This window comes from Drosophila rhopaloa, unplaced genomic scaffold (genome assembly GCF_018152115.1).
Source record: "Drosophila rhopaloa isolate 14029-0021.01 unplaced genomic scaffold, ASM1815211v1 contig_216, whole genome shotgun sequence".
Taxonomy (NCBI): Eukaryota; Metazoa; Arthropoda; class Insecta; order Diptera; family Drosophilidae; genus Drosophila; species Drosophila rhopaloa.
Window position 1 is genome coordinate 95,381 of NW_025335102.1, and position 24,856 is coordinate 120,236.

General features: G+C 45.8%; 2 protein-coding genes across 2 annotated transcripts; both read left to right on the forward strand.

Annotated features, from left to right (window-relative positions):
- The first annotated feature begins 1,838 nt into the window (after positions 1 to 1,838).
- On the forward strand, positions 1,839 to 9,813 carry LOC108039880 (chitin synthase chs-2). The gene is made up of 10 exons (XM_017117042.2): positions 1,839 to 1,937; positions 2,000 to 2,241; positions 2,305 to 2,474; positions 2,990 to 3,116; positions 3,228 to 3,434; positions 4,053 to 4,228; positions 4,746 to 5,309; positions 6,113 to 6,362; positions 6,989 to 8,218; positions 8,290 to 9,813. Exons 1-10 carry the CDS (start codon positions 1,891 to 1,893, stop codon positions 9,447 to 9,449), a joined length of 4,173 nt encoding a protein of 1,390 aa, XP_016972531.2. The 5' UTR covers positions 1,839 to 1,890; the 3' UTR covers positions 9,450 to 9,813.
- A 2,258-nt stretch (positions 9,814 to 12,071) lies between these two features.
- Positions 12,072 to 24,767, forward strand: LOC108039872 (delta-1-pyrroline-5-carboxylate synthase). Its single transcript, XM_044460736.1, has 12 exons — positions 12,072 to 12,315; positions 17,227 to 17,391; positions 17,580 to 17,720; positions 17,786 to 17,893; positions 17,969 to 18,136; positions 18,204 to 18,392; positions 18,466 to 18,661; positions 19,175 to 19,416; positions 21,322 to 21,579; positions 22,612 to 22,837; positions 22,901 to 23,179; positions 24,259 to 24,767. The coding sequence occupies exons 1-12, from the start codon at positions 12,220 to 12,222 to the stop codon at positions 24,519 to 24,521; spliced, it is 2,331 nt and encodes a 776-aa protein (XP_044316671.1). The 5' UTR covers positions 12,072 to 12,219; the 3' UTR covers positions 24,522 to 24,767.
- Positions 24,768 to 24,856: the final 89 nt, after the last annotated feature.

The window sequence follows — 24,856 nt, forward strand, 5'->3', positions numbered from 1 at the left end:
CGATAGGCAGCGTTAACTTTTTTAATTTTTAACATACTTTGAGGAGCGACAAATAATTTTTGTTTCCGGTTATGTTTTAAAACCTTTCCGATATATATATTTACATTACAAACTTGTTGAGACCAACAATTTCAAAAGAATTTCTTGATTTTTTTTTGGTGAAAATACTTGGATAAATTTGCGTGGGCATTCTATCGCACACTTAATCCACATTTTTAGTTATTTTAGGCAAAATACAAAATGTATCCAGCAATAAAGACCCTTAGAAAAAGCGTTTCCACCATCATTTTTAAATTTACAATATAAAAAATAAAAAATTTACTTAAGAAGCGAATTTTGTTAATTTTCGTTGCAGTTGGACGCACTGCTTACGAAAATCTAGCTTTAAATATTATTTATGATTCCAATTATACAAAAACTATTACAACAACAAAGGAAGGAATATACCCTTTCAGTTATAACAAATCGACATTTCGATTTCTAAGCCTATATTACTAAAAACAATGAAGTTATGACGATTTTGCGCTGCATTTTGCCATCGTTTTTATGTCAGCTATATGATACTGTTTTCCGATTTAATTATACCCTTGCATAGGGTATTATAATTTTGGTGTGCAACGCAGTGAAGAAGACATCACCGACACTATAAAGTATATATATTCTTGATCAGGATCACCTCCTGAGTTGATATAGCCATGTCCGTCTGTCCGTCTGTCCGTCTGTCTGTTTCTACGCAAACTAGTCTCTCAGTTTTGAAGATATCAAATTGAAACTTTGCACACACCCTTTGTTCCTTTGCACGCAGAATATAAGTCGGAACGGGATCGGCCGTCTATATCCTATAGCTGCCATATAACTGAACGATCGGAAATGCTATAACTTTGGAGTTTGTAAAGTTAGGAAGTTGGGATTTTTTATGAATGCATCATATGAATAATTTTGGAGAATATAATTTACAGAATATTCTACAAGGGTATATCAACTTCGGCTCCGCCCAAAGTTAGCTTTCCTTTCTTGTTTTAAAATAATTTTCAAATGGTTTTTCGGAACATGTTTAGTAGGCGAAACCAATACACATTATTTTTGAATTTTTTTGTTATATTAAGTAGATAAGTTTTTGGTTATAAAAGCAATGATTATCTTAACTTTAATATAATCATTACCTCTTAGTCGTAGTAGTATAATTTATAATGTTTTCGGCTCCTGAAATATATACTTTAAAGGGTCGGGAACGCTTTCTATTACATTTTACATGCTCTTTCATGGCTACTTTCGTGTTACCTCACCTCACCCAATAAATAAAAATAATGCATATTTAAAATGTTCAATTTATTTCATTGAGCAGTAAAGTAGACCAATCAAAAGATCAAAACAACTTTTGCATTGACTCGCATTACCTGGAGTGGCTTCCCCTTGGGGGTGTAACCCTCTGCTATCGGCGATACTCGAAACTTGTGTAAAGAAGTCGAGCTACAACTTTGGAGTGCATGCAGGTCCCATGTCGGACAACAAGCTGAACAACTATACCCGTACGTATGGGGGCAAAAATAATAAAAAGGGAAACTATTGGAAGCCTATAGGGCTTCTACTGCCTTACGACGCGCAATAAGTAATTTTATGAATGGAAATCGCTGCTGTGACTAGATTTGATTTGATGGCATTTGTAATTGCCATTATAGTCAAGGGGTCTTTCGTTTCGGATAGTTTCTTATCGGGGCTGGACGAGTTGTTGACTCTCTGTCAACTTATGAGCATTGCATCGATGATATCGCCTCGAAGAACCTTATCTCTCGATCTCCCGATGTGTCGATCGGTTGGCCATGTCCGGGGTGCCAATTGCCAATTGCCGAGTGCCAGTCAGTTTTCGATTGCCGACGGGCCCTGATAGACATGAGCGGAGGAGACTACGAGAGCGGGGACTACTATATGCGCAGTCGGTGGGTCCGGTGCAAACCAAGGTGTGATGTCACCGGTAATCAGTACTTCCGACTGCTTCCAGGAAGCTTCGCGACAAGCCGCCGCTGTGGGACTCCTTCCAGGACCCGCCGTCGAAGAAGACGAGCGGCTCCGACGTCGACTGGAAGAAGCTTCAGTTCTTCCTCAAACTCTTTAAGCTCTTCGTCTACCTCCTCGTCTTTGCGGTTGTTCTTGCCTCGAGCGTGTTTGCCAAGCTGCTTTATCTCTACATGGCCGGAAACACAGGTGGCAGCGGTCCACGGGTGCAAGTGTGCAGCAAGTATCGTAAGTGAGTGTCAACACCTTGTTGGATTAGCCATATTCATGTTGGTCTTCCCCCATCCGAAGTGCTCCGACACGGTCAGGTGGAGGCGGTGCCCAATGAGCTAGATCAAATCGCCTGGGTCTGGGCCCTGATCTTCGCCTTCGCCGCCCCCGAACTGCTCACATTTCTGCGCGCCCTCCGCATTAGTATGTTCAAGCGCGAGCAGCGACCCAGCGGACTGGAAGTTGGCCTGGTGGGTATTACCCTATGCACGATTTGTGGGTGCCACGATTAGCTCAATAATATCAGACTTATTCAATTAATATATTTATTTACTCTTAATTAATTAATTATAAATATTTACTCTTTAAACATACTTAAGTGATTTTGGTGATTTATTTTCCATAGGTTTAGACAGTATAAACTATTAATTTGTGACTTAACGGGAAAAAACCAATATCTTTTATAATTCAACTTTTTATATTTTAATTAAATTTAATGTTTAAATCTGAGTAATATTAAAAGGCAAAGCGGGCTTGTTTTCATGTAATTCTGATTTAAATTTTAATAACTTATATTAATTAGCAAATGTTTTTTCAAAGTAAACTTTCTTTGGATCGACTTTAGAATTTAAAGAATGTTTTTTCGGAAGCTTTAGCCTAAGACTTAAATCAGAAGCTACGGTAACCCCATATATTGAGTTCGTGTCCCACAAATCGAGCCACCCTAGCCAAGGCGGAGATTGATTGATAAGTCCTCGCTAATCAGGTCACGCTCTTTGAACTGCTGCACGTCGTTGGGCTGGCCCTACTCACCTTCACCGTGCTCCCGGCCCTGGATGCGACTCGCGGTGCCATTCTGGGCTGCTGCGTCTGCTTTGTGCCCGCCCTGCTGAGTGAGTAACCCGACAACTCGACTCCCGCTTTAAGACCCCCGCCTGTTATCGGTGACTAGGCACCGACTGACAACAATTAAATTGATTGCCTGCCCCTGCTCAACGTTTCAGATTTGCTGACGGGCACGCGGGTGCACTGGAGGTCGGCGGACGGCCTGGTCCTAGGGCTCTCAATCCTGGCCCTGATTGCGCAGGGCAGCGTCTTCGTGATCTGGCCCTCGCTGAGCGACAGCCTGGAGGTCCAGCTTCTGGCCATCCCGCTGCTTCTCGTCTCGTTTCGCTGGTGGGAGAACTTTGCCAACACCCACGAGGCCATCGGTGAGTGGGTTCCTTATAGACTACTGACCGAACTTGGCTAGGTCGGCGAAAGTTAGGGTGTCAACAGGTTTCGTAAGGGATACTTTAATAAAAAGTTTTAAATTTTTAAATAATCAAAATGAATTGTTTATGAGAACATATTTGTTGTTTGATGTGTGGCATAGGGTTTTCTAAGCTTTTTGAAAATTATAAATTAAAATACTCTTTTTGTTAACTTTTCCAATTATTTGATATATTTCTAGCCATCTAGTTATCCATACAAGCCCAGAAAGAGAACCCATCAAATGTATTATATGTTTTTAATTTCATATGTGGTTTTATATGTGTTAACAAATCCCTCTTACTCACTTTTTTGCATCTGTGTAATTATCAAAGTTGGCCAAAAGCTCGGGAAACCATTAAGTCGACTCCATTTCGTAAGGTTGGTACGCCCTACTATCACTACTTTTCAGTCATACGTACTTTTGCCTTTGATTAAATAATTTATTTTTACTAAAATTAGATGACGTAAAAGTAAGTTATAAAGAAACTATTATTTTAGGCTTTAGAATTACATTGATTGTGAATACATTTAAATCCCTTAAAGACTGAGTTCCGTTTCGTCTCTTCCACCGGCAGCATACATAATTCGCACCATCCGCTGCACTCGATCCCGCTACCACACCTACCTTTACCTGGCGCCCGTTAAAGTGGTGGTATTTGCGGGGGTGGGCTTCCTCCTGCATGGGCAGGATTTTGTGCAGTACTTCAGCAGGTTCCTAGACGCCTGGCGGCCGCACCTCATCACGCTGGTGGTGAGTGGAGTCCACGCATTAAAGTTGGTGTATACGACTCATCTTGATGCACACAAAAAATAGAAATTAGACTGAAAATTTTTTAGAATTTTGAAAAACTTTTTCGATTTTTAATGCAAATATTTGGAAGTTATCCTTCTGTGAATCAGTGTTGCTACTAAATATATGTCCCGAGAAAACACCCTCCCTAATCAGGTAAAAATCGTGATCTTCAAAATTCGCAATATCTATACATTCGACTAAACTCATACAATATTTTCCAAAAGATTAATTTTTTTTGCCCGGTTAGGCTGCAGAAAAATAATAAAACTTGTAATCCAAGACAAATAATCACGTTGAAATAGTTTAAAATTACAGTTTGATTAATTTTATTTTTCTTTACTTGGAATTTTTGTATACTTTGTGTTTTCTTACTTGTAAACATTACATTTTGTATGATTTGATATTTAATACCAATTAGTTTGGGCGTTAGGAAGTTTCTTACAAAGTAGCCTAACCTTTCTCTGTGCACTTGCAGCAAAGTAACGGGGACCCCGATGCGCTTCTTTCGGCACAATCGAACTCATCAATCAAGGCCCCTCCGCCCAGGACCCAGTTCACCATGCAGTCCAGTCCGAATGCGGTCGTCTACGCACTGGCGGCCCAGGTGGGTGCTGCGTACCTGTGCCACATATTCGGTAAGTTCGCCTGCAAAATCAAGATCCAGGTGTTCAGCTTCGCGCTGCCCCTCAGCCTGGCAGGACCCACAACCGTCTGCCTGGCCACCTTCCTGGCCCAGCTGCGGGCCTCGGATCCGTGCTCGCTGCACGGCCTCCTCCCGGACTACCTATCGCTCGCGGCTCTGGCCGGGAATTGGGAGGAGCTGGGCCAGCGCTGCCTGGACCTGGCCCTGTGGCTGTGGCCGTTGTGGTGGCTGGCCCAGCTGTGGACCTGCCTGCACATCTGGCAGCCGCACAACGACAAGAACGCCCCCACCGAGAAGCTATTCGTGTGCCCCTGGTTCTGCGGCCTGCTGGTGGACCAGTGCTCGATGATGAATCGGCGGATCGTGGACTGGAGCGAGGAGTACCTGGCCATCAAGGTGAGAGGGGTCGCTGGCTCCGGAACCCGGAATTGAGTGTGGCAAATCAGATTTGAGTCGAGTTGATGTTAATGAATTATTGTTATCAGGCGCCTGCCTGGCATCAATCATCGCGCCAAGTTCGCAGCTCCCAGCAGGCCGTGCCAACCCACCCTCCCACATCCATCTATTGCGAGGACTTTCTGACTATTCCGGCGGAGAGTGCAGGGCCTGCTGGCACTACTGATGTGCGCTTCAAATGTCAGGCAATGTAATTAAGTTAAATGACGGGGAAACTGCAAAGTTCAGGAAATGTTTGCGTTTCCCTTCGTGGGGAAGGGCCATGGCTGGGATGCGAGGCTTTTCGGTGGGTGTAAACTTAATTAAAAGAGCTTCAGCTCCACTCGCATGTTTTCGGGGCCTACCCGGCATAAAGACATTAAAGTAATTAAAATCAGGGCATAAGAGCTGATTTGAAGGGCATAAATTAGAGGCCCAGCGAATTATGTGCATTCGTTAGGTAGGCCAAACCTGTTAATGGCTCATTGCTTAACCAACAGCCTTAAAGTTGGTCAGAATCAGTTTTACGACAAGGGTCTTACAATTAAACAAGCTTTCAAGCTTCAGAATTGAATAGAATTGAAGTAAACTTGTCTCTTGAATACTATTACGTACCCTTTCCAAATTAATGCTGCCATCTCTGCTGAGAATTCCCCACTTCTTGTTCCGCAGAGTCCGCATTGGATTTCTTTAAGAACACTTGATATGCACTGCAATCATTCGGTGCTTAAACTAAATCCCCCTGTATCTACTTCTGCCGGCAGAGCGACCTAACCACGCCGAGGGATCCTGTGGTGGCCCTGGCATCCGACATCAATGCCAGCCGCGACATCCTGGAAGAGGACAAGGTGCCGCAGCTGATTGTGTGCGCCACCATGTGGCACGAGACCGAGGACGAGATGATGGAGTTTCTCAAGTCAATTGTCCGCTTGGATGAGGATCAATGCGCCCGCCGCATGGCGAAGACACACCTGAACGGCGGCAAGTTGGACGACGAGTACTATGAATTGGAAAGTATGTAAATGGGCCAAAATATGCGGATGCTGATGCTGATGCAGCTGCTGTCGTCTGCAGTCCTCCGCGGCTGCATTTGCATTGTGCATTTAAAAAGTGTCAAAGTGGAAATTTATGCAAGTCCGGGATGCTGTTTGCAGCTCTATTTATAGCGTTTGGCGACTTCATTTCCGCGCTTGCCAAAATGGCACTAAGCCAAGCATCGGCAACTGTCTGCGACAATTTTACGATCTCCCTAATTCCACCCCACACGGAAAATAAATATTATGTCGAAAGCTTAACATCAATTCGGCTTAGTCAGAGTTTTAAATGTTCTTTAGAAGGACCTCATATATGAACATGGTGTCGCGTTTGTTAATTCAAAAGCCTTTTTGGCCTTCAGCGAAATTCCTTTAAATTTAAATAACATTTTATTTTAAAATAAGGACTGCCGACCATGGCATTTGACCAAAACTGTTTTTATTAAAAAACCATTGCACCAGTTGCGTTCTGACTGTGAGACACCTTATTATTTAGATATTAAATACTTAAAAATGAAATAGACATGACGATATTGAAGTTTGAGTTTGAGATGACGATGTAGGACTGATACCTTCACTTATATTGTCACTTATACATTTCCATAGCCAACATCTTTTTCGACGATGCCTTCGTGCTGGACCCGCGCCAGTGCCAAAACAAGCGTAATCCTCCGGTCAACGAGTATGTGAAGACCCTTACTCGAACCATAGACAAAGCCGCCTTCGAAGTCTACGGCGTGAACATTCGGATCAAGCCCCCTCTGAAAATCGAGACTCCCTACGGAGGCCGTTTGGTGTGGACTCTGCCCGGACGCACCAAGATGGTGGCTCACCTCAAGAACAAGGACAAGATCCGGCACAAGAAACGCTGGTCGCAGGTCATGTACATGTACTATCTGCTGGGGTATCGGATTATGGAGACGGAGCAGCTGTCGCCGCGTCGGAAGGCGGTCATCGCCGAGAACACCTTTATTTTGGCCCTGGATGGGGACATCGACTTCCAGCCGAGGGCCGTGCAGCTCCTGATCGATCGCATGAAGGCCGTGGACGAGCTGGGAGCCGCCTGCGGGCGGATCCACCCGGTGGGCAGGGGCCCGATGGTGTGGTACCAGCGCTTCGAGTACGCCATCGGCCACTGGCTGCAGAAGGCCACAGAGCACGTGATCGGCTGCGTGCTGTGCAGCCCAGGCTGCTTTAGCCTCTTCCGGGCCAGCGCCCTGATGGACAACAGCGTGATGAAACGGTACACGATGGTCAGCTCGGAAGCCATGAAGATGGTGCAGTACGATCAAGGTGAGGACCGCTGGCTCTGCACCCTGTTGCTGAAGGCCGGCTCCCGGGTGGAGTACTGCGCCGCCTCGGATGCGTACACCCACGCGCCCGAGAGCTTCAACGAGTTCTACAACCAGCGACGTCGGTGGGTGCCCTCCACTATTGCCAATATCTTCGACATCCTGGCTGACGCGGAAACGGTGGTGAAAAAGAACAACTCGATATCCACGATGTACGTGTGGTATCAGGGCATGTTGATGATTGGAACCGTGCTGGGACCGGGCACCATATTTCTCATGATGGTGGGTGCTTTGGTGGCTGTTTTTTCGATCGACATCTGGACCGCCTTCCTTTGGAACTTCTTTCCCATTATCTTCTTTATACTGGCCTGTGTTTACCTGAAGCAGAAGTTTCAACTGCTGATAGCCTTCGTGATTAGTGCGATTTACTGCCTGGTCATGATGGCTGTCCTCATCGGCATTATTGTGCAGATGCTGGAGGACGGACCCTTGGCTCCCGCGTCGCTTTTCTTTCTGCTCGTCGCTGTGCAGATCACAATTGCAGGTAAGGGTCGGTTGGGAAGGGAGGGCTATAATTTGGGAAATCTAATTATAACTTTTTCTCCTGCTCTTCAGGCTTCATGCATCCGCAGGAGTTCTGGGCCTTGCTGTGCGGCGTAATTTACTACATTACCATTCCCTCGATGTACATGTTGCTCATGATCTTTTCGGTGTTCAACATGAACGATGTCTCGTGGGGCACTCGAGAGGCACCTGTGCTCAAGGACGACGACAAGGACGCTCCCAACGATGCGGACAACTATTTGCCGGGCTGGCTGAACGATCCACTGCTAATCAACTCGGAGCTGGGTGAGGTGGCGCTGGCGGAGCAACGGTTCTGGAAGGATGTGATCAAGCAGTACCTAAAACCACTGGAACTAAGTCGCGAGCAGAAGCAGGCGATGGCCGACGGGCTCAAGGAGCTCAGGAACATGATCGCCTTCGCCTTCGTGATGGTGAATGCGATCTTTGTGCTGATCGTGTTTCTGCTGCAGTTGAAGAAGGAGTTCCTCCACCTCAAGTGGCCCATCGATCCCACGGACTTCGTGTCCTTCGACAGGGACAACTTGATGGTCGGCATCTACAGACAGTATAAGGAACTGGATCCCATCGGCCTGTGCTTCGTGCTCTTCTTTGGGTTGATCCTCATCATCCAGTTCCTGGCGATGTTCTTCCACCGCTTCGCCACCCTGTGTCAACTGCTGGCCACCACCAGAGTGGACTGGTTCCGATCCGGAGGTCAGTTTACGGACGAGGATGCGGCCACCGAGCTGAAGGGCTGTGCGGTGAGTATAGCCCGGAAGTTGCAACGCCCCAAAAGGCTCTTTGAGGATGACGAGGAGGGGGATCACCACTACGATGAGCTGATGATGGACGGCGCGGAGGGGGAGCACAGGGAGAGCATGGTGCGTCGGCAGACAATCTTCCGACTGCACGAGACCCGGAACAAGCAGCCCAGTGACTACAGCAACTTGGTGCTCAACTTCAAGCGTCGCTTCTTCGGCGATGACGAGCTGAACCTGAAGAATCTGGCCCTCAACCGCAAGTCCGTTAAGCTGCTCCAGGAGCGGCGCTCAGAGGCCAAGGTCAACGCAGCCACCACGCCCGGAGGCACGCCCACTCCGAAGGCTGGCAAGCGTCCGCCCCTGGTCCCCAAGAAGGTTAGCTTCTCGGCTTCAAATGGGAACAGCATGGCCACCTACGACAACGGCAGCTACGAGCACACCGAGTTCTAGAATGGATCGATCGGATCCCTCAAGTATTATCCAGAGAATCTTCTTATTGTACTGTACTCAATGTCTAACGGGGTGTTTTAGATATCTCTTAAAGCGTGTTATAAGTGTGGAGTTTAACAGTCTCTTATGGTTTTTCTTTAAATCTCTTTCAAAATATCTTTTAAGAATTTAAATGTTTGTGTCCATTTCCTCTTCTATCTTTCTTGAGATGTTGAAATAATACCTAAATCGTGCTTGTCATAATTCACACCTGAATTAACATATTTTAACCTCTAGAGTTTTTAAGATACCCCTGTATATCTCTATATATTTATGCAATTATATAATCGAATCCCCAAGGGCCTTGGTGGCAGAAAAAATATAATTAATTGCATTTAACTCAAGTGGCAGAGGCAGCCAAGTCTACTTCCCTTCTAACTGAAGACATCTCATTAGCATAATTACCAGATGCAGGCGAGGGCAGTGGGCGGTACGGAGGGGCGGGTGGGCTCCTTCATTCATCAATGTCGGGGCAACGCTTAGAGTTAAGTGCTGCTCGTGGTGGCGATGCGCTTTTTGCTCGGAAAGTTCTCGCTCCTCTTCGTTACAAAATGCAAATCAAAGTGTGATTAGCTTGGATTTGATGAAGTTTCTGCAGCAATGCACAAGTTTCCTTCGCCGCGCCCACTCGCTGCTGGTGTGTGTGCGCGGGGGCGTGGCAAGGTGTCGGCGTAAGTGTTTTGTAAGTGAATTTTTCACTGCCTGGACAAAAAGAGAGCGAAGTGACAGGCGGGCAAGGAAGGGGGAGGAATCCTCGCGCCAAGGACTGGCAGGACCTACTTTGGCAGTGCGCATACATTAGGGGCAGGAGGCGAGGCAGGCGAGCAGGAAGGGCAGCAGCAGCCAGGACGAACTTATGGCCGCAGGATGTGGGTTGTCTTTGGTTTGCAAAGTGCTGAAGCGCAAGATTAAAAGGAACGAATGCACGGCATGTAAGAACACGACTAAGTAATGAATTCGGTTGGTCGAATGGAAGGGAAATATCGATTCGATGGTACCCGATAGTCCAGAAGTTGTGCAAAACTTTGTTGGCACTTCGCAGCTACCGATTGCTGTGGTGCTGACCCAAACTGGGCACAAAGAATCGGAATTCAGAACCGGTATCAATTAATTGGGAACTCTTTGATGCCCAGACTGAAGTGCATTCAACCAGTTGGAAAAATAACAAAACCAGATATTTACATATTCATTTCAAACAATTTCAGAGTTGAACAGGCTTTTGCGTTTGTGCATTTGCCAGTGGCAAGGAAAAGCTCCAGAAAATCGACTATAGTAGTAGAGAGTTATGATGCTTTCCTACAGCTTCATCAGAAGAAACCCCACTATATAATATTCCGCTCGACTTGACATTTGTTTTCTGCCAGTGGCCTACTTGGCGTATGCGTAATGTTCTTGGCTTCTTACTCGCTTCGAGGCATATAAATTTTACCAGCTCTTGCGACCTGGGGTCAGAAGTGGAATAAAACCAAGCAAAATCCAGTCATAAACAATGGCTGTATTCGATTGAAAAACTTGTGCCAGTTTTTTGTGGGGCCAAAGGAAAGCAGGGACATAATTTTGCACTTATCTGACCCCAGGCAGCCCCACCCAGACCAAACCGAAGCAGCCAGGCCACTAACCCCGCCTCTTCAGAGGCCTGTTGCCATTTGGTATTGTATTTTATGGCATTTCTATGCATTGCAAAGGCAATCGAGGACAATACACAGTGCACGACAGGGTGGGGGACATTGGGCAGGGGGCAGGAGGATCGTTGGTTGAGGCAACTGTGCTGAAGCTGCAACAAAGCTGAAACAAAACTTTTTAATGTCATTTAATTATGAAAATAATTCTGTGTCCGGGTGTCAGTCCTGCTCTTTGTTATGGCTTTTTCTGCTGTTTCCCGGAATTTATTCCGGATATGCTGAACTCATGGGAGCGTTTTTAAGGTAAGTTAGCTTACATTTCATAGGTCATCTGAAAGTCGTTTCCCTGATTGCAGCTGCTGCTGCTCTTTGAAAATAATTAAATGAAAGGCTGCAGGATAGTTGAGCACAATATGCAGTGATTATGCGCTCGTCGGAATTCTCTGTTAATTTGCGGGAACGAGCGGGCCGGGGCTTCCCATTGAAATAAACAAGTCGACATTTTCAGCAGTTAATTAATATTTGAAAAAGCCTGTTATTTATGGGTATTTTTCCAGTGCTTCAACTTTGGCTGAGTGGCAATAATATTTGATGGGTAATTCACTGTAGAAAAAAAAAGTTGTGTTTCCATTAAAGTGGAGTGATTGCATCGAGGGGTTTTCGCGCTACCTGGCACACCATCACTACCCAAACGCAATGCTTCAATGGCCCAGCAAACACCAAGCGCTAGATAGCGCTTTCCCGTCGCTTGCTCCACTTGATAAGCCGCTCGGATTCTCTCCGGTCCAATGTTTGTCACAATCAGACCGGCCCAGAGTGAAAGAGCTGTTTTGATTGATAACATTTTCAGAGAGAGGCCGCGTCAGGGAGACCGCCATACACGAAATTTTAATCGCAATCGCAGTGAACACTTACAATTACACATGTTTGCCCCACATTATCTCGACCAGCGACCAAAGCGGTCAGTCCGTTGGTTCGCCTCAGTAGAACTTGTCGGGCCTTGCGGTGCAGTTCCGTGTGCCTTCTGTGATTCGCAGCAGATCCGTTGAACCCCTTACAGTATATACCCGTATTCCCCGCGAACTCGATCCTGAGGCCAACTGCCAAAAATGCTGCGCAACAGCTTTCACCTGGCCCAGAGCCTGCGCAACAGCTTCTCCAGGAACGCCTGGCGAGCGGTCAGCTCCCATGGACCCCGACAGCCAGTGAGTGGGGTTATATAACCTGAGTGCGGTGACAGTGATTTTACGACTCGTCTAATGCCGATGGAAAAGTTCTTGAATGCAAAGTCCGTCTCGGTGTTGTGCCAGTGCAAATGGACCTTTGGTTGCTGATCAAACGTTATCAGTTCTTTGTGTTCAGGTCAGGAGAATCAATTAAGCAGTGACAAAACCGGTTGGAAACTGGTTCTGGGTAGGAAACCTTTGTAGATATTTCTGTGTGGGCTTCTTGTTTCCCTTACTGTGTTTTCGATGGCCCTAATCACAACAAAGGACATTTTTGGGCCACTGAATCATAAATGCACTATCTTATCTATATTGGTCATGCCTTTTTTTTTATAATTTTAAAGTCCACCCTATTCAACATACGTACGTATTTATAAAGAAATATACTTAACAAGCTATTAAGAAATTGACAGCCTATTGACCGATAAGCTTTTTTTTATGTTGATTTCATGGGAAGGAAAAATTATAATCATGACAATTGAGCGTGAAGCCATTGCTTTGGGTTTCTGGGTCCCCTGTGCTGTGAATGTAATGGAAACTATGGGAACCATTTGTTCTTACAAGAATCCTTAATTGAACAGCCTTAAGTATCAATTTCAACCGGTTTTGGAGTCGATTCTGTTTTTGCTTGTGTGCTTTCATAAAGTGGCAGGGAACAAGCTTAAAGGAATGTCTCGTACAGCTTTATCAAAAGAAAAACAATTATATTTGCCCAACACATTCCGCTCGACTTAGCCAATGGCCTATATGGCGTATGCGTAATGTTCTTGGCTTTTTATTTGGTTGGAGGCATCTAGAACCCATTAGTTCTTGCGAACTGGGGTCAGTACTGGAATAAAACAAAGAAATTCAAACCATAAACAGTGGCCCAATACGATTAAAAAACTTGTGCCAGTTTTTGTGGGGCTGAAGAAAAGTGGGACCTGCAAGTTGGCAACGAATGGGAAATGACGGTACCCCAGGCCATGACGACTGAGCGTGAAACCATTGTCTTTGGGTTTCTGGGTCCCCTGATAGACTGATAAGGCTGAGGGCACGATGAGCAACAATTTGCTGGGTCTCACCAAGTACCTTTAACAGTATAGTGCTGATTGGGGGAGTACCTCAACTAAATAGCTGCTTAAAGTTTTCCACGCCACTCATGTCTTATCGGAGTCCAATTGCAGCAATAACACTCGAAAGACTCCACTCTATGTTCTTTATGGCTGACCAACAACAGCTTGAAAGGGTTTCGACGTATCCCTAAACCAGGCCATAAACTGGGACAAAAAGGCCATCAAAAACGGGGACCGGCTAATTGAATGAGCATCGATCGAAGGACTCTCGGCTCTCGGAGCTGTAAATCATTTACAGTTTCGGTTTGATTTCCACGAACATGGAAACCAGTCGAGTAGTGGGGAGCTGGAAAAGTGCCCGACAAGCTGATAAAATGTTGTCACAGCATGACAGCTGCTGGACCGTGCCAGAGTACTGGGTCGGGCGAATGCAAAAACGTGTTCAAATAAATTCTAAAAGTGTAAATATTGTATTTCATCGGGACGAGCGGGGTGTGAAGCGACGGAAGAGGTCGGCTTTACAATAAACTTAAAACCCCTTTAAATATGCAACATTTGCGTTGCTTGCCCTTCGGCAAGGACTGTGTCCTGCCCTCAGGCTCCCTCCACGCCGCATTTGCATATGTCCGACATCGGGCCCAGCCTTTGACACCCGGAACGATTTGCCTAGGTCAGGGTCGTTTTCCCTTTTCCCCTTTCCCACTCGGCGCCACCTCCCCATGACTCACATCATTTTGACACGTGCTGGCAGTTATGGCGCCTTCGGTCTCGGTCTGGACTCCCTTTTCGAGCTGTGCGTGTGCCAGGCACATCATAAAAAAATGGAGCAAGCCATGTGGGAACCCTTCGTTCACCCGACTGTGGGATACCCAGCATTCGATTCGTGAGAAATCAAAAGAGCGCTTTTGTTGAGTGCAAAGGGGTCTCCACTATTAAATATTTACCAAAGTAATATTATTTGGAGGATTGAATAAAAATTGAATTTTATTTTGGATAAATTCTTTAAAAATAATATGTGCCCTATGTAATTCCGAGCTCAGAGGAATGTATATACCCTTGTACCAAACAATTTATAAGTGAAAAAATCACTTAGAACCACTTTCTTAATATCCAGTTAAGCCTAACGTTTACAAGAAGCTTAATAAATTAAATTAAGGCATTTGTCCATATATTGTAATTTAAATAGGACCTTTACCACGTTATTTTTTATTGCTTTAAATACAGGCATTTTCTTGAGATTGTATTACCGCCTATCGAATATGAACAAGAGAGAACGCTATAGTCGGGTGCCCCGACTATCAGATACCCGTTACTCAGGTAAAGGGAGTGCGAGGGAGATGGAGATAGAAACTTTGGTCACGCATAACTTTTTAACGAATGGTCCGATTTGAAAAATTTCGATAGGTATTGATAAACACAATAAAACTACATTTTTACTTTTCCGAAATATTTAAATTTTTTAAATCGTATATAAGCGATTGTGGGCGTTTGAGGGGGCTTGGCACCTTTTTGAAACAAACTTGCGCTGCGTAGGAGCTCCTAGAATCTGCATGCAAAATGCCAATCTTCTAGCTTTTATAGTTTCCGAGATCTCAGCGTTCATACGGACAGACAGACGGACAGACAGACGGACAGACGGAGAGACGGAGAGACGGACAGACGGACATGGCTAGATCGACTCGGCTAGTGATCCTGAACAAGAATATATATACTTTATAGGGTCGGAAACGCTTCCTTCTACCTGTTACATACTTTTGCACGAATACAATATACCCTTTTACTCTACGAGTAACGGGTATAAAAATACATATTTTCAAATATCTATAGATTTGATAAGCCCACAACAAATATTTTCCTAATACTTCAATTTAATGTATGTCCGACTCCAACTCTAATACACCCTTGTACTTTTTGAGTACCAGGTATAATTCCAAAAAAAATTGCCAAAATATATAGAAACCGAAACATGAAGCATAGGGAAACAAGCGTAAACAAATCACGAAAGGCAGCCAGCGACAAGGGGCGGCATTGTATCAGGGGGCCCACGAACATCATCGCCGACATCTGTCGAGGGCTGCGGGAGATCTACAAGCTTGGGCCGGACTGTAGATAAGAGTGAAACCTGGAAAGAGCCACAACTCATGTATGTTGGAAGAGACAGCATTAATTGCTCAGCAATTACGCGGAGTGTCATCGCATTTGACAGGCCTCAGACACTGTTCCGACGGGAGGTGGGGCAGCCGATTCTTGCCACTATCAGTGATTCGATTGGAAAACAATTGAACTGCGAGCTGAGGCCTGAGGCCCGAGGCCCGAGGCTACTCCGGACCTTCGACTAATTGCTGGCAAAACCAAAAATAGGTTTTACAGCGGCGTGTGGGCCAGACACAGTCATAAACATATTTTTTTGTTTTGCTTTTGGATTTCTTTGCGATAGTGATAACAAGCGGTGACCGGGAGAACAATTAAATGAAGTAAATAAACAAAGCATTTGTGATTGCCAACGTACGTTTTTATTTAGCTGCACTTGACACTTGCCATCACAATTGTCAGACGAATGTAACGAAATCAAAATATTTACGCCTCGAATTGAGTTGATTTTTCTGAAATAATTGACACGACAAATGCGATGAGTTATATGAACAAAAAAACCTCTGATTTGATGTTATTGCGCCTGAAAGGCAATCAAAGCTACCACCCAAACAAGGTTGAGAAGCATGGGGAGAAAAAAGAAAAGGAAAAGCTAATAAAAATACTTTTGATTGATGGATGAGAGAGGTGGGCTGATGAGCTGCAGCTGTTGGGGTAGGAAAATAAAATTTGTTGTTTGCTCGGCTGTTATCTCAACAGTTATCTCGACGCCGGCCAAGTTTTATACTATTTTTGTACCCTTGCAAATGTGGGTATAATATCTATTGGTCAAAAGTTACAAAGTTTAAAAGTTATCCTCCCTCATAGTTGATACTTCCGTCTTAAGCTTTTTATTAAATCACGTTTGAAAACCCTACTAAAAAAGTCGAGTATTTGAAAAAGCCAATAAATTGTATAAAAATGATTGATTTTAATAACAGAGTAGATCAGGCCATTTCCAAGAAAGTTGTTATAAAATATAGTTTTTGATAAGTTAGAAAGTAATGAGTACTTCAAAGTCGTGGCTCTCAACTACAGCGTCTTTTCTTGTTTTGTAATGTTCTTAATGCCCTTAGAAACGGTTTATTTGATGTCCACGGAAAAGAATCCACCATCAAATATTTTTAGACTTTCCCGCATATCCAAGAGTTTGCAGAAACCTTTTTTATCAAATCAATCAGAAGTATGCTTTTTACCTTTGGTTCCCGGAAGAGTAAATTCGAGGAAAGCAAATTCAAAACACTTCAATTTACAGATTAAAGCCATTTTAATTAGAGCAAGTCGTGCACAAGAAGATATGAATATTTTTTAATGGTCCGATGTTGGAATTGTAAAATTCAATTAGCCGTAATTTAAAATTGATTATGCACTGCGTGTCGGACTAACTGACTTTTTGACCACGCGCCGCTGGCTAAAAAACCAATTAACACACATAATGATTATTAGAAATTTGAATAAGGCCACCAGGGAAGGGACTCTGGTGTTGCAGTTTTGCTGATTACAAACAGATTAGGTGCATTCGACGGGAACTGTTTAATTAATTGGATTGCCATTTATGCTCGATTCGTTGTTTTTATGGCTTACGTTGGTGCTGTCGCAATTTATGACCTCCCCCTAGTTTTGTTTTCGATTGGCGTTTGTATGGGCGATAAGACAGTGTAAGTGGCCTAGAAGCAGGTGCCTAATAGCCTACGATCTTTTCCAGCTGGTGTCCCCGGAGCGACGACTGGAGAAGGCGCACCCCACCTTCACGGAGCGCAGTCAATTGAAGTACGCCCGGAGGCTGGTGGTCAAGCTGGGCAGCGCGGTCATCACCCGCGAGGACAACCATGGACTAGCCCTGGGGCGACTGGCCTCCATCGTGGAGCAGGTAAGATTTGAGGCGAATCTATTCTACTGAGTTCCACTCCCCAGGGATATGCATTAATTGTGTTATGATGATAAACATCTGTTATAATATTATTATTGATGAAACTGTTGCGTTGGGTTCACAAAATCAATACATATATTATATATTCGTGGTAATATTAATATATTATTGAAATTTCTATACATCAGGTTGCCGAGTGCCATTTGGAGGGTCGTGAGGTGATGATGGTCACCAGTGGAGCGGTGGCCTTCGGAAAACAGAAGCTCGCCCAAGAGCTGCTCATGTCGCTGTCGATGCGCGAGACCCTCAATCCGAAGGACAGCAAAGAGGTAGCCGCTGCTAGAATAAGCCAAGTTTGTAGCTCTCAACCGACTATTTTGCTCTCCGAAATTAGTTCGATGGCGCCACGCTGGAACCGCGGGCGGCGGCTGCGGTGGGTCAGTCTGGCCTGATGTCCCTCTACGACGCGATGTTCGCCCAGTACGGCGTGAAGATAGCTCAGGTGAGTCCGGGCCACGGCCACCCACTAATTAGAGCACACAGATTTGAGTGAGCCGTGATGGCTGTTTGGGCTTAGGTGCTGGTGACCAAGCCGGACTTCTACAACGAGGAGACACGCAACAATCTCTTCTGCACGCTCTCCGAATTAATTAGCCTTAATATTGTGCCAATCATAAATACCAACGACGCCGTCTCCCCGCCGATGTTCATACGTGACGACGAGCCAGCCGGCGGCGCCAGGAGGGTGAGTTGGATTCCCAGCCTCTGGCACGTGACCAGGTTGACTGCCCCCATTCCCTCCATTTGTCCAGGGCATTCCCATTAAGGACAACGACAGCTTGTCTGCCATGCTGGCCGCCGAGGTGCAGGCGGATCTGCTAATCCTCATGTCGGATGTCGATGGCATCTACAACAAGCCGCCGTGGGAGGATGGGGCCAAGCTGATGCACACCTACACCAGCGACGACACCAACACCATCGAGTTCGGCAAAAAGTCAAAGGTAATCCACTGGCCGCCCAGCCCCGATTCCCCCTGGTGATCCTAACCCACTTACACTTATCCGACCCTTTCAGGTGGGCACCGGCGGCATGGACTCCAAGGTGAAGGCGGCCACCTGGGCCCTGGACCGAGGTGTCAGCGTGGTCATCTGCAACGGCATGCAGGAGAAGGCCATCAAGACCATAATTGGCGGCCGGAAGGTGGGCACCTTCTTCACGGAGGCCACCGAGAGCGCCAACACGGTGCCCGTCGAGGTGATGGCCGAGAACGGTGAGTGGACCGCAGAGAAAATGGCTTACAGCCAAAGCGAAAGGATAATGACGGAGAATGATGTGGCTAGACAATGAAAAGAGGCTTGGGCGAGCACTCAGCTCTCAAGTGGGGCGCATAATTAGCGGTTTTGAACGGAACAGCCTTCCCCCACTTCGATGGCCAATCATCCGGTGCGACGCTTTAAGCCAGCTCTGGCTCACTCAGATATTAATGTGTCGAGGCGGGAAGATGGCTGAGGGTAACAGCGAATGACAAGGCTAATGGCCATCACGGCTTACACCAGCTAAACAATTTCAAGAGGGGCGTGCAGAAAGGGGAGGGAAAGGAGAGTGGGTCAGCAAGTCTGTGTGCTGGGTCTGGAGCACTCTATGTGGGGAGCGGGAGTGCTGTAGCTATTTTAAGTCGGGCGAATTTAATTTAATTGTTAGGGCTAACTGCAGCAGCTGGCCGAAAGTGCCTGTTAATTAGGCAGATGCAACTTGTTTCTCAAACTGCCCTTCTCTCTTCCAGCGCGTACCGGGAGTCGCCAGATGCAGGCCCTAACCCCCGCCCAGAGGGCCAGTGCCGTCAACACCCTGGCCGATTTGCTGGTGAGCCGCGAGAAGTTCGTCCTGGAGGCCAACGCCAAGGACCTGGCGGAGGCCCAGAAGAACGGACTGGCCAAGCCGCTGCTGTCGCGTCTCTCGCTCAACTCGGCCAAGCTGAAGAACTTGTCCGTTGGCCTCAAGCAAATCGCCGAGGACAGTCACCAGGTAAGCGAACTTAATTACTGGCCACTTTCCGGAGCGGTGGCCCAGGGATCTGGCTGCTGACCCCTGAAAGGTTCGGGCAAATTGCATTTGTTGCAGTGTCGAAAAGTCAGCCCCAAATTGAGTTAGTCCGGGCCCGGCGCTGGGATTTGTCTGCCTGGCAAAATGGCCATTTCATGAGCTCCAACAAAAGCGGACTTGGAGAGCCATATGCAGTTTCCAGAGCTTTAACAGCATTATGAAATCTCCAAGCAATTTTACACTTCAACAAAAATTGACACCCCAGTCGGAGGAGCCCAAGCTGCAAGGCACTCGATGCTCGACCGGCTGGTGACCTAACCGGTCTGCCCAGGGAGTAGCCATCGAAGCGGTCTAATACGCCCGGAAGTTCGCCGGACGGGATGGCAGCTAAGCAAGTGGAAGATAAAAGACAGTTTCTTGTATGCGCTTTCGTTTGGTGTCTTGCCAGTGACATTAGCCCGCATCCTGGCCCTGGTCCTGGCCCGGCCCTGCCCTTATCCCCTTTTAGCGCCAGACAGAGTTGATCGAATATCGCCGGGGAGGATGGGGCTGGGGCTGGGGCCACCCTCCCAAGCCAACCATTTTATTGGATGTGATTGTGCGGAAACGCAGAAAGTTTTCCCCATGTTTTTTTCTGAAAAAAAGTTTTTCCATTGAGGACGGGGCGGGATCTGAAGCTGGGACATGAGTTTATTGTAAAAATGGCAAGCGAAATTGTGACACAAAATGGCGGCAGCGTGAAAAATCATAAAAAGGAGAGCCCGCACACACATAAAGAAGCTGTCTGGGAATACAGAAAAACCATAACGCACTCAATAAATGTCGCTCCGATGGCGAAAGTGTTTCTCTTTTTTGTCCCACTTTTTTTTTGCTTTATTTTCCTGCGACAAACAAATGCCACGCACATTGTTTGGCCCCGGGGCCACAGAAGCGTTCAAAAGTTTAATAGGTGAGCGGGATGAATGGCTGCTGCGCTGGCAGTGCTTCAGATTTCTATTACCCGGGCTACTTACAGTTCGTATAAAAGTTATATTGCGAAATAAGTACTGAATAATTGAATAGCCTGACAGTATTAGGGGCATTATTTTGGAAAGATGAAGTACAGTGGCAGGGATGTATTTCTTCATACGGATTTTTCAATTTCCGGCGAGAACTCCTCATAAAACTTCGTACTCTTTATATATTTCATGACTCCTAATAACCTTGTCCAACTTTCGCTTGCATCCTTCCACTGGGGCAAGGCGCCACTACATCAGCTCCGACTTATCCAATTGTCCCTCGCAAATATAATTTAAAGTTTGACGTCCTACAATGCCAGAGTCAATAATAATGACCATATAACCAAATTTACCCAGCGCCCAAGTCGAGTTTAATGGCTAAGCGGAGTGGGAAAGGAGCAAAAGTGGAAAGGAGTCCTCCTTCTGGGTCGAAGCTCCATTCTATGCAAACAAGGCCAGCCAACTGCTGTCAGCAGCCGTCCAGCCCAGACCAACCCGCAATCTCTTTATGTTATCTGCAGCCAATTTTCTAGAGATTTCTCACAACAGCATAAGGACGAAGGATCCGCTGGAAGGGCGGGGCAGTCCAAGTGCGGGGGCGTTGGACAGCAGGCCATTAAAAATAAATAAAGATTACGACGCGCTGAGCGAGTTGATTTATGTAACGCCTCAAAATGGACTCCTGGGAATCGAATGGCGGTGTGGGGGAGGCATGTGGTCATCCTTGCGACTAAAACTGTCGCATAAATATCGAGTTATTTTTATGGCCCGGTCCCACATGGCGTATGCGTTATGCGATTTACGCTGACTTGTGAATTGACTTTACCTCCCCCGCTTCACACTCCCCACCCCTGATTCCGCATCTCATCTCGACTCGCTTTCCTTGCAGAATGTGGGACGTGTCCTGCGACGAACCCGCCTGGCCGATCAGCTGGAGCTGAAGCAGGTCACCGTACCCATCGGCGTCCTTCTGGTCATCTTCGAATCCCGTCCAGACTCGCTGCCGCAGGTGGCCGCTCTGGCAATGGCCTCGGCCAATGGACTGCTTCTGAAGGGCGGCAAGGAGGCGGCCCACAGCAACAAGGCGCTGATGGAGCTGGTCAAGGAGGCGCTGGCAACCGTGGGAGCGGAGCACGCCGTGTCCCTGGTGAGTGTGATTTGGGTTAAGCCAAAAAAAACAGTGGTCGGCGAAATGGTAACAAATGAATATAAATTATTTAAAAGTCATATCTAAAGGCAAACATATTGAATGTTTCAGAAGCTATAATCACGACCTTTTTAAAGCTGTCTCTTGAGGGACAGAGTGGAAAATAAATCTTTAATTTTTGTTGGCAAAAAATCTAGTATGAGTCTAAATTCCAGTTTATTGCAGTGTTAAATATCTTGTATGCCTTTAAAACTCATTTTCGCTTTGTTTTCGAAAAATGTGTAGCCTAAGGAAAAATCAAATGTATGACTTTGTAAATTGCTTAAGCTTAAAGAAAACCAAATTGTCTTTTGAACTTATTAAGATTATTCAATCAACAAAAAGCAAAGCCATACAAAATTGTACAGTTTGCTTTTGTAAGATTATCTGGTCAAAGCAAAAACATCATTTTGGCATTTCAATTATATTAAACTAATATTTTTGTAGTTAAACTAAAGATACTCTGGAATCCTTTACCATAAACTTGATATTGTGTTAGGCATTTTTGACCTCACAAAATAGACGTCAGTTAATTTTACTGTTGGCAATTAGGATTGATTGCGATGATAGACTTTCTTAATTAAAAAAATTGAAAAACTGCATTGATTAAAAGCAATGTTAGGATTCCCGCTAATCTTTTATTGAAAAAGATTATATTTCATTTTAACAAATTGTGAGCTATCTGTGTTATTTAAAATGATAACAATATTCAAACTAAGCCTGTACTCCTGTTAAAAAAATCCAGACCTCAGGGACTACACAATTTAAAGTAAGAATTTATAATTTTTTTAAAATTAGAGATTTAATTAGCTTAAATGAAGGTCCTTAGTTAAGAATATATTTATCAGCAGAATTAATGAATTATTTGCAAGTCGAAGCATAAATAGAAAAGTTACCACACAAGCTTAAAAACTATGTTTAATTATATTCCAAGTGTAGTTTTTTTAATTTAAATTATATAGAAAATGTTTAACTTTGAGTTCTCTATTAAAGGTTTCTACGCGCGAGGAGATAAGCGACCTGCTCTCCATGGAGAACCACATTGACCTGATCATTCCGCGCGGCTCCTCCGAGCTGGTGCGCAGCATCCAGCAGCAGTCGCTGCACATCCCCGTTCTGGGCCACGCCGAGGGAGTCTGCCATGTCTATATCGACCGGGATGCGGATCTGCAGAAGGCCCTGCGCATTGCACGCGACGCCAAGTGCGACTATCCGGCGGGTAGGCCACAGCCCCACACAATTAACCCATAAGCCGAGCTCCATGATTGTCCTTCGATTTCAGCCTGCAATGCCATGGAGACCCTGCTCATTCACGAGGACCTGATGAGTGGCGAAATCTTCGGTGATGTCTGCAACATGCTGAAGCGCGAGGGCGTCAAAATCTATGCCGGGCCCCGGCTGAACCAGCAACTGACCTTTGGCCCCCCGGCGGCCAAGAGCCTGAAGCACGAGTACGGCGCCCTCGAGTGCTGCATCGAGATTGTGCCCAGCCTGGACGAGGCCATTAATCACATCCATACGTACGGCAGCAGCCACACCGATGTCATTGTTACGGAAAATGGTAACGAAATGTTGGAAAATTGAAAATTAATTTCGATTGCCGGCAATCGAAGTTGAAAAATGGTCTCCCCCACTTTGTCCCCTGTGCATAGTTCCATTCCAATTTGATTTGGTTTTTGTGAGGTAATGAGCATTGCAAACTGCTGGCGCAGGAGTCCTCATAATGGTTATTGTTGCAGATGGTTTGGTTTTGGGGGCTGCGGAGAGGTAGATACAAGCTCGGCATTTAAATGTGAGGCAGATTTCATAAAGGCTGTGTCTTTAACAACTACCATTTAATGGAAAAACAGAGATTAGTAATTCCCCCTGAAAATAATACATAACAAGTTGGCTTGGTCGTGTTCTAGAGTCTACAATTAGAGCACCTCACCCAGGAAATTAAACAGGGAATAGCGTGATAGTTTCCCGTTCAACAGTTAACTGACTTCCTTTGTAAGAGATAAAGGTACTTACAAATAATGTATAATGTATAACCATTTTCCGTTTAAAGGAACGGTGGAATTATACATAAGTACTAAGAAAAAGTAAAAAACGTATCCAATTGTTTTTGCTATTGCTCAGGAATTAACTATTAAAGAGTTCATTTTGTTAGTATTAATTGAAGCGAAGCTTACGGTATGCCATGCTCTTTTTCGCAATTATTCTATAATTTAGTTTTGAAGAATTCCACAGCTATTATTTTAAATGCATGTGCGTTTAAGTACTCAAGTGTACATTTCGTGCTGCAGATGGCATGACCGACCGACCCATACCTCTACAAGTAATTCAATTTGGCCCTCAATGCCATTTCACCATGCACTCCTTCAGCAATTCAGCCATTCTAACTTGAAACCGAAACCAAACCCGAATCCTAATTCAAGTTGGGCAAGTTTAGCGTGCAAGCTTTTGCATGCATGCGCCACCACTGCCCGATCCCCCGCAGCTTGCCACAACAAATTTAAATCATTTGGGAAATTAATTTTATTCAACACTTTCTCCGGTCCGTGTCGGCACTGCACATACCCACATACCCACAGTGCCGCACTGCCGCAGTGCCGCAATTTGTGCAGTTTGTGAAATTTCCACAATTTCCATTTGCAGATGCGGCGGCCAAGCAGTTCCTGGGCAGCGTGGACAGCGCCTGTGTGTTCCACAACGCCAGCTCGCGGTTCGCGGACGGCTTCCGGTTCGGCCTTGGCGCCGAGGTGGGCATCTCCACCGCCCGCATCCACGCCCGCGGCCCCGTGGGCGTGGAGGGGCTGCTGACCACCAAGTGGATCCTCAACGGACAGGACCACGCCGCCGCCGACTTCGCCGAGGGAGGCGGACGCACGTGGCTGCACGAGAGCCTGCCGCTGGACTAAATAATCCAAATCTAAATTGTACTTAGCTGTAGGTCCCCGAATTGCGTTCTGAAGTAGATTGTTGTTCCATCATCTTGGCGAAGTGCATTCTGAGCGAAGGGTAATTACATGGGGGCGGTGCCGGGGAAGGCGCCCCGATGACAGCTGCCGTCGTGGCCACATGGGAGAAATTAATTTGAGTGAAAAATATTTGCCGAGACAACTTGTGTAATTAATAAAGTAAGGGGGAGTGCGGCGTAGTTAAAACTGTCAGCCCTTGTCTTGGGCTGCAAAGTTTCCAGCCAAAGTTCCGGCCCTGCAGATGGAGGAGCGCGGAAAATAAAATTAACTGGAAT

What these genes read in the sequence shown, in the direction of transcription:
- LOC108039872 (XM_044460736.1), top strand. Translation starts at nt 12,220, where the DNA reads ATGCTGCGCAACAGCTTTCACCTGGCCCAGAGCCTGCGCAACAGCTTC. An exon ending in TGGCCTCCATCGTGGAGCAG is followed by an intron (nt 17,392 to 17,579) that starts GTAAGATTTGAG and finishes TCTATACATCAG; the next exon opens with GTTGCCGAGTGCCATTTGGA. An exon ending in CAGCCGGCGGCGCCAGGAGG is followed by an intron (nt 18,137 to 18,203) that starts GTGAGTTGGATT and finishes CCATTTGTCCAG; the next exon opens with GGCATTCCCATTAAGGACAA.
- LOC108039880 (XM_017117042.2), top strand. Translation starts at nt 1,891, where the DNA reads ATGAGCGGAGGAGACTACGAGAGCGGGGACTACTATATGCGCAGTCG. An exon ending in CGCACCTCATCACGCTGGTG is followed by an intron (nt 4,229 to 4,745) that starts GTGAGTGGAGTC and finishes GTGCACTTGCAG; the next exon opens with CAAAGTAACGGGGACCCCGA. An exon ending in AGGAGTACCTGGCCATCAAG is followed by an intron (nt 5,310 to 6,112) that starts GTGAGAGGGGTC and finishes TTCTGCCGGCAG; the next exon opens with AGCGACCTAACCACGCCGAG.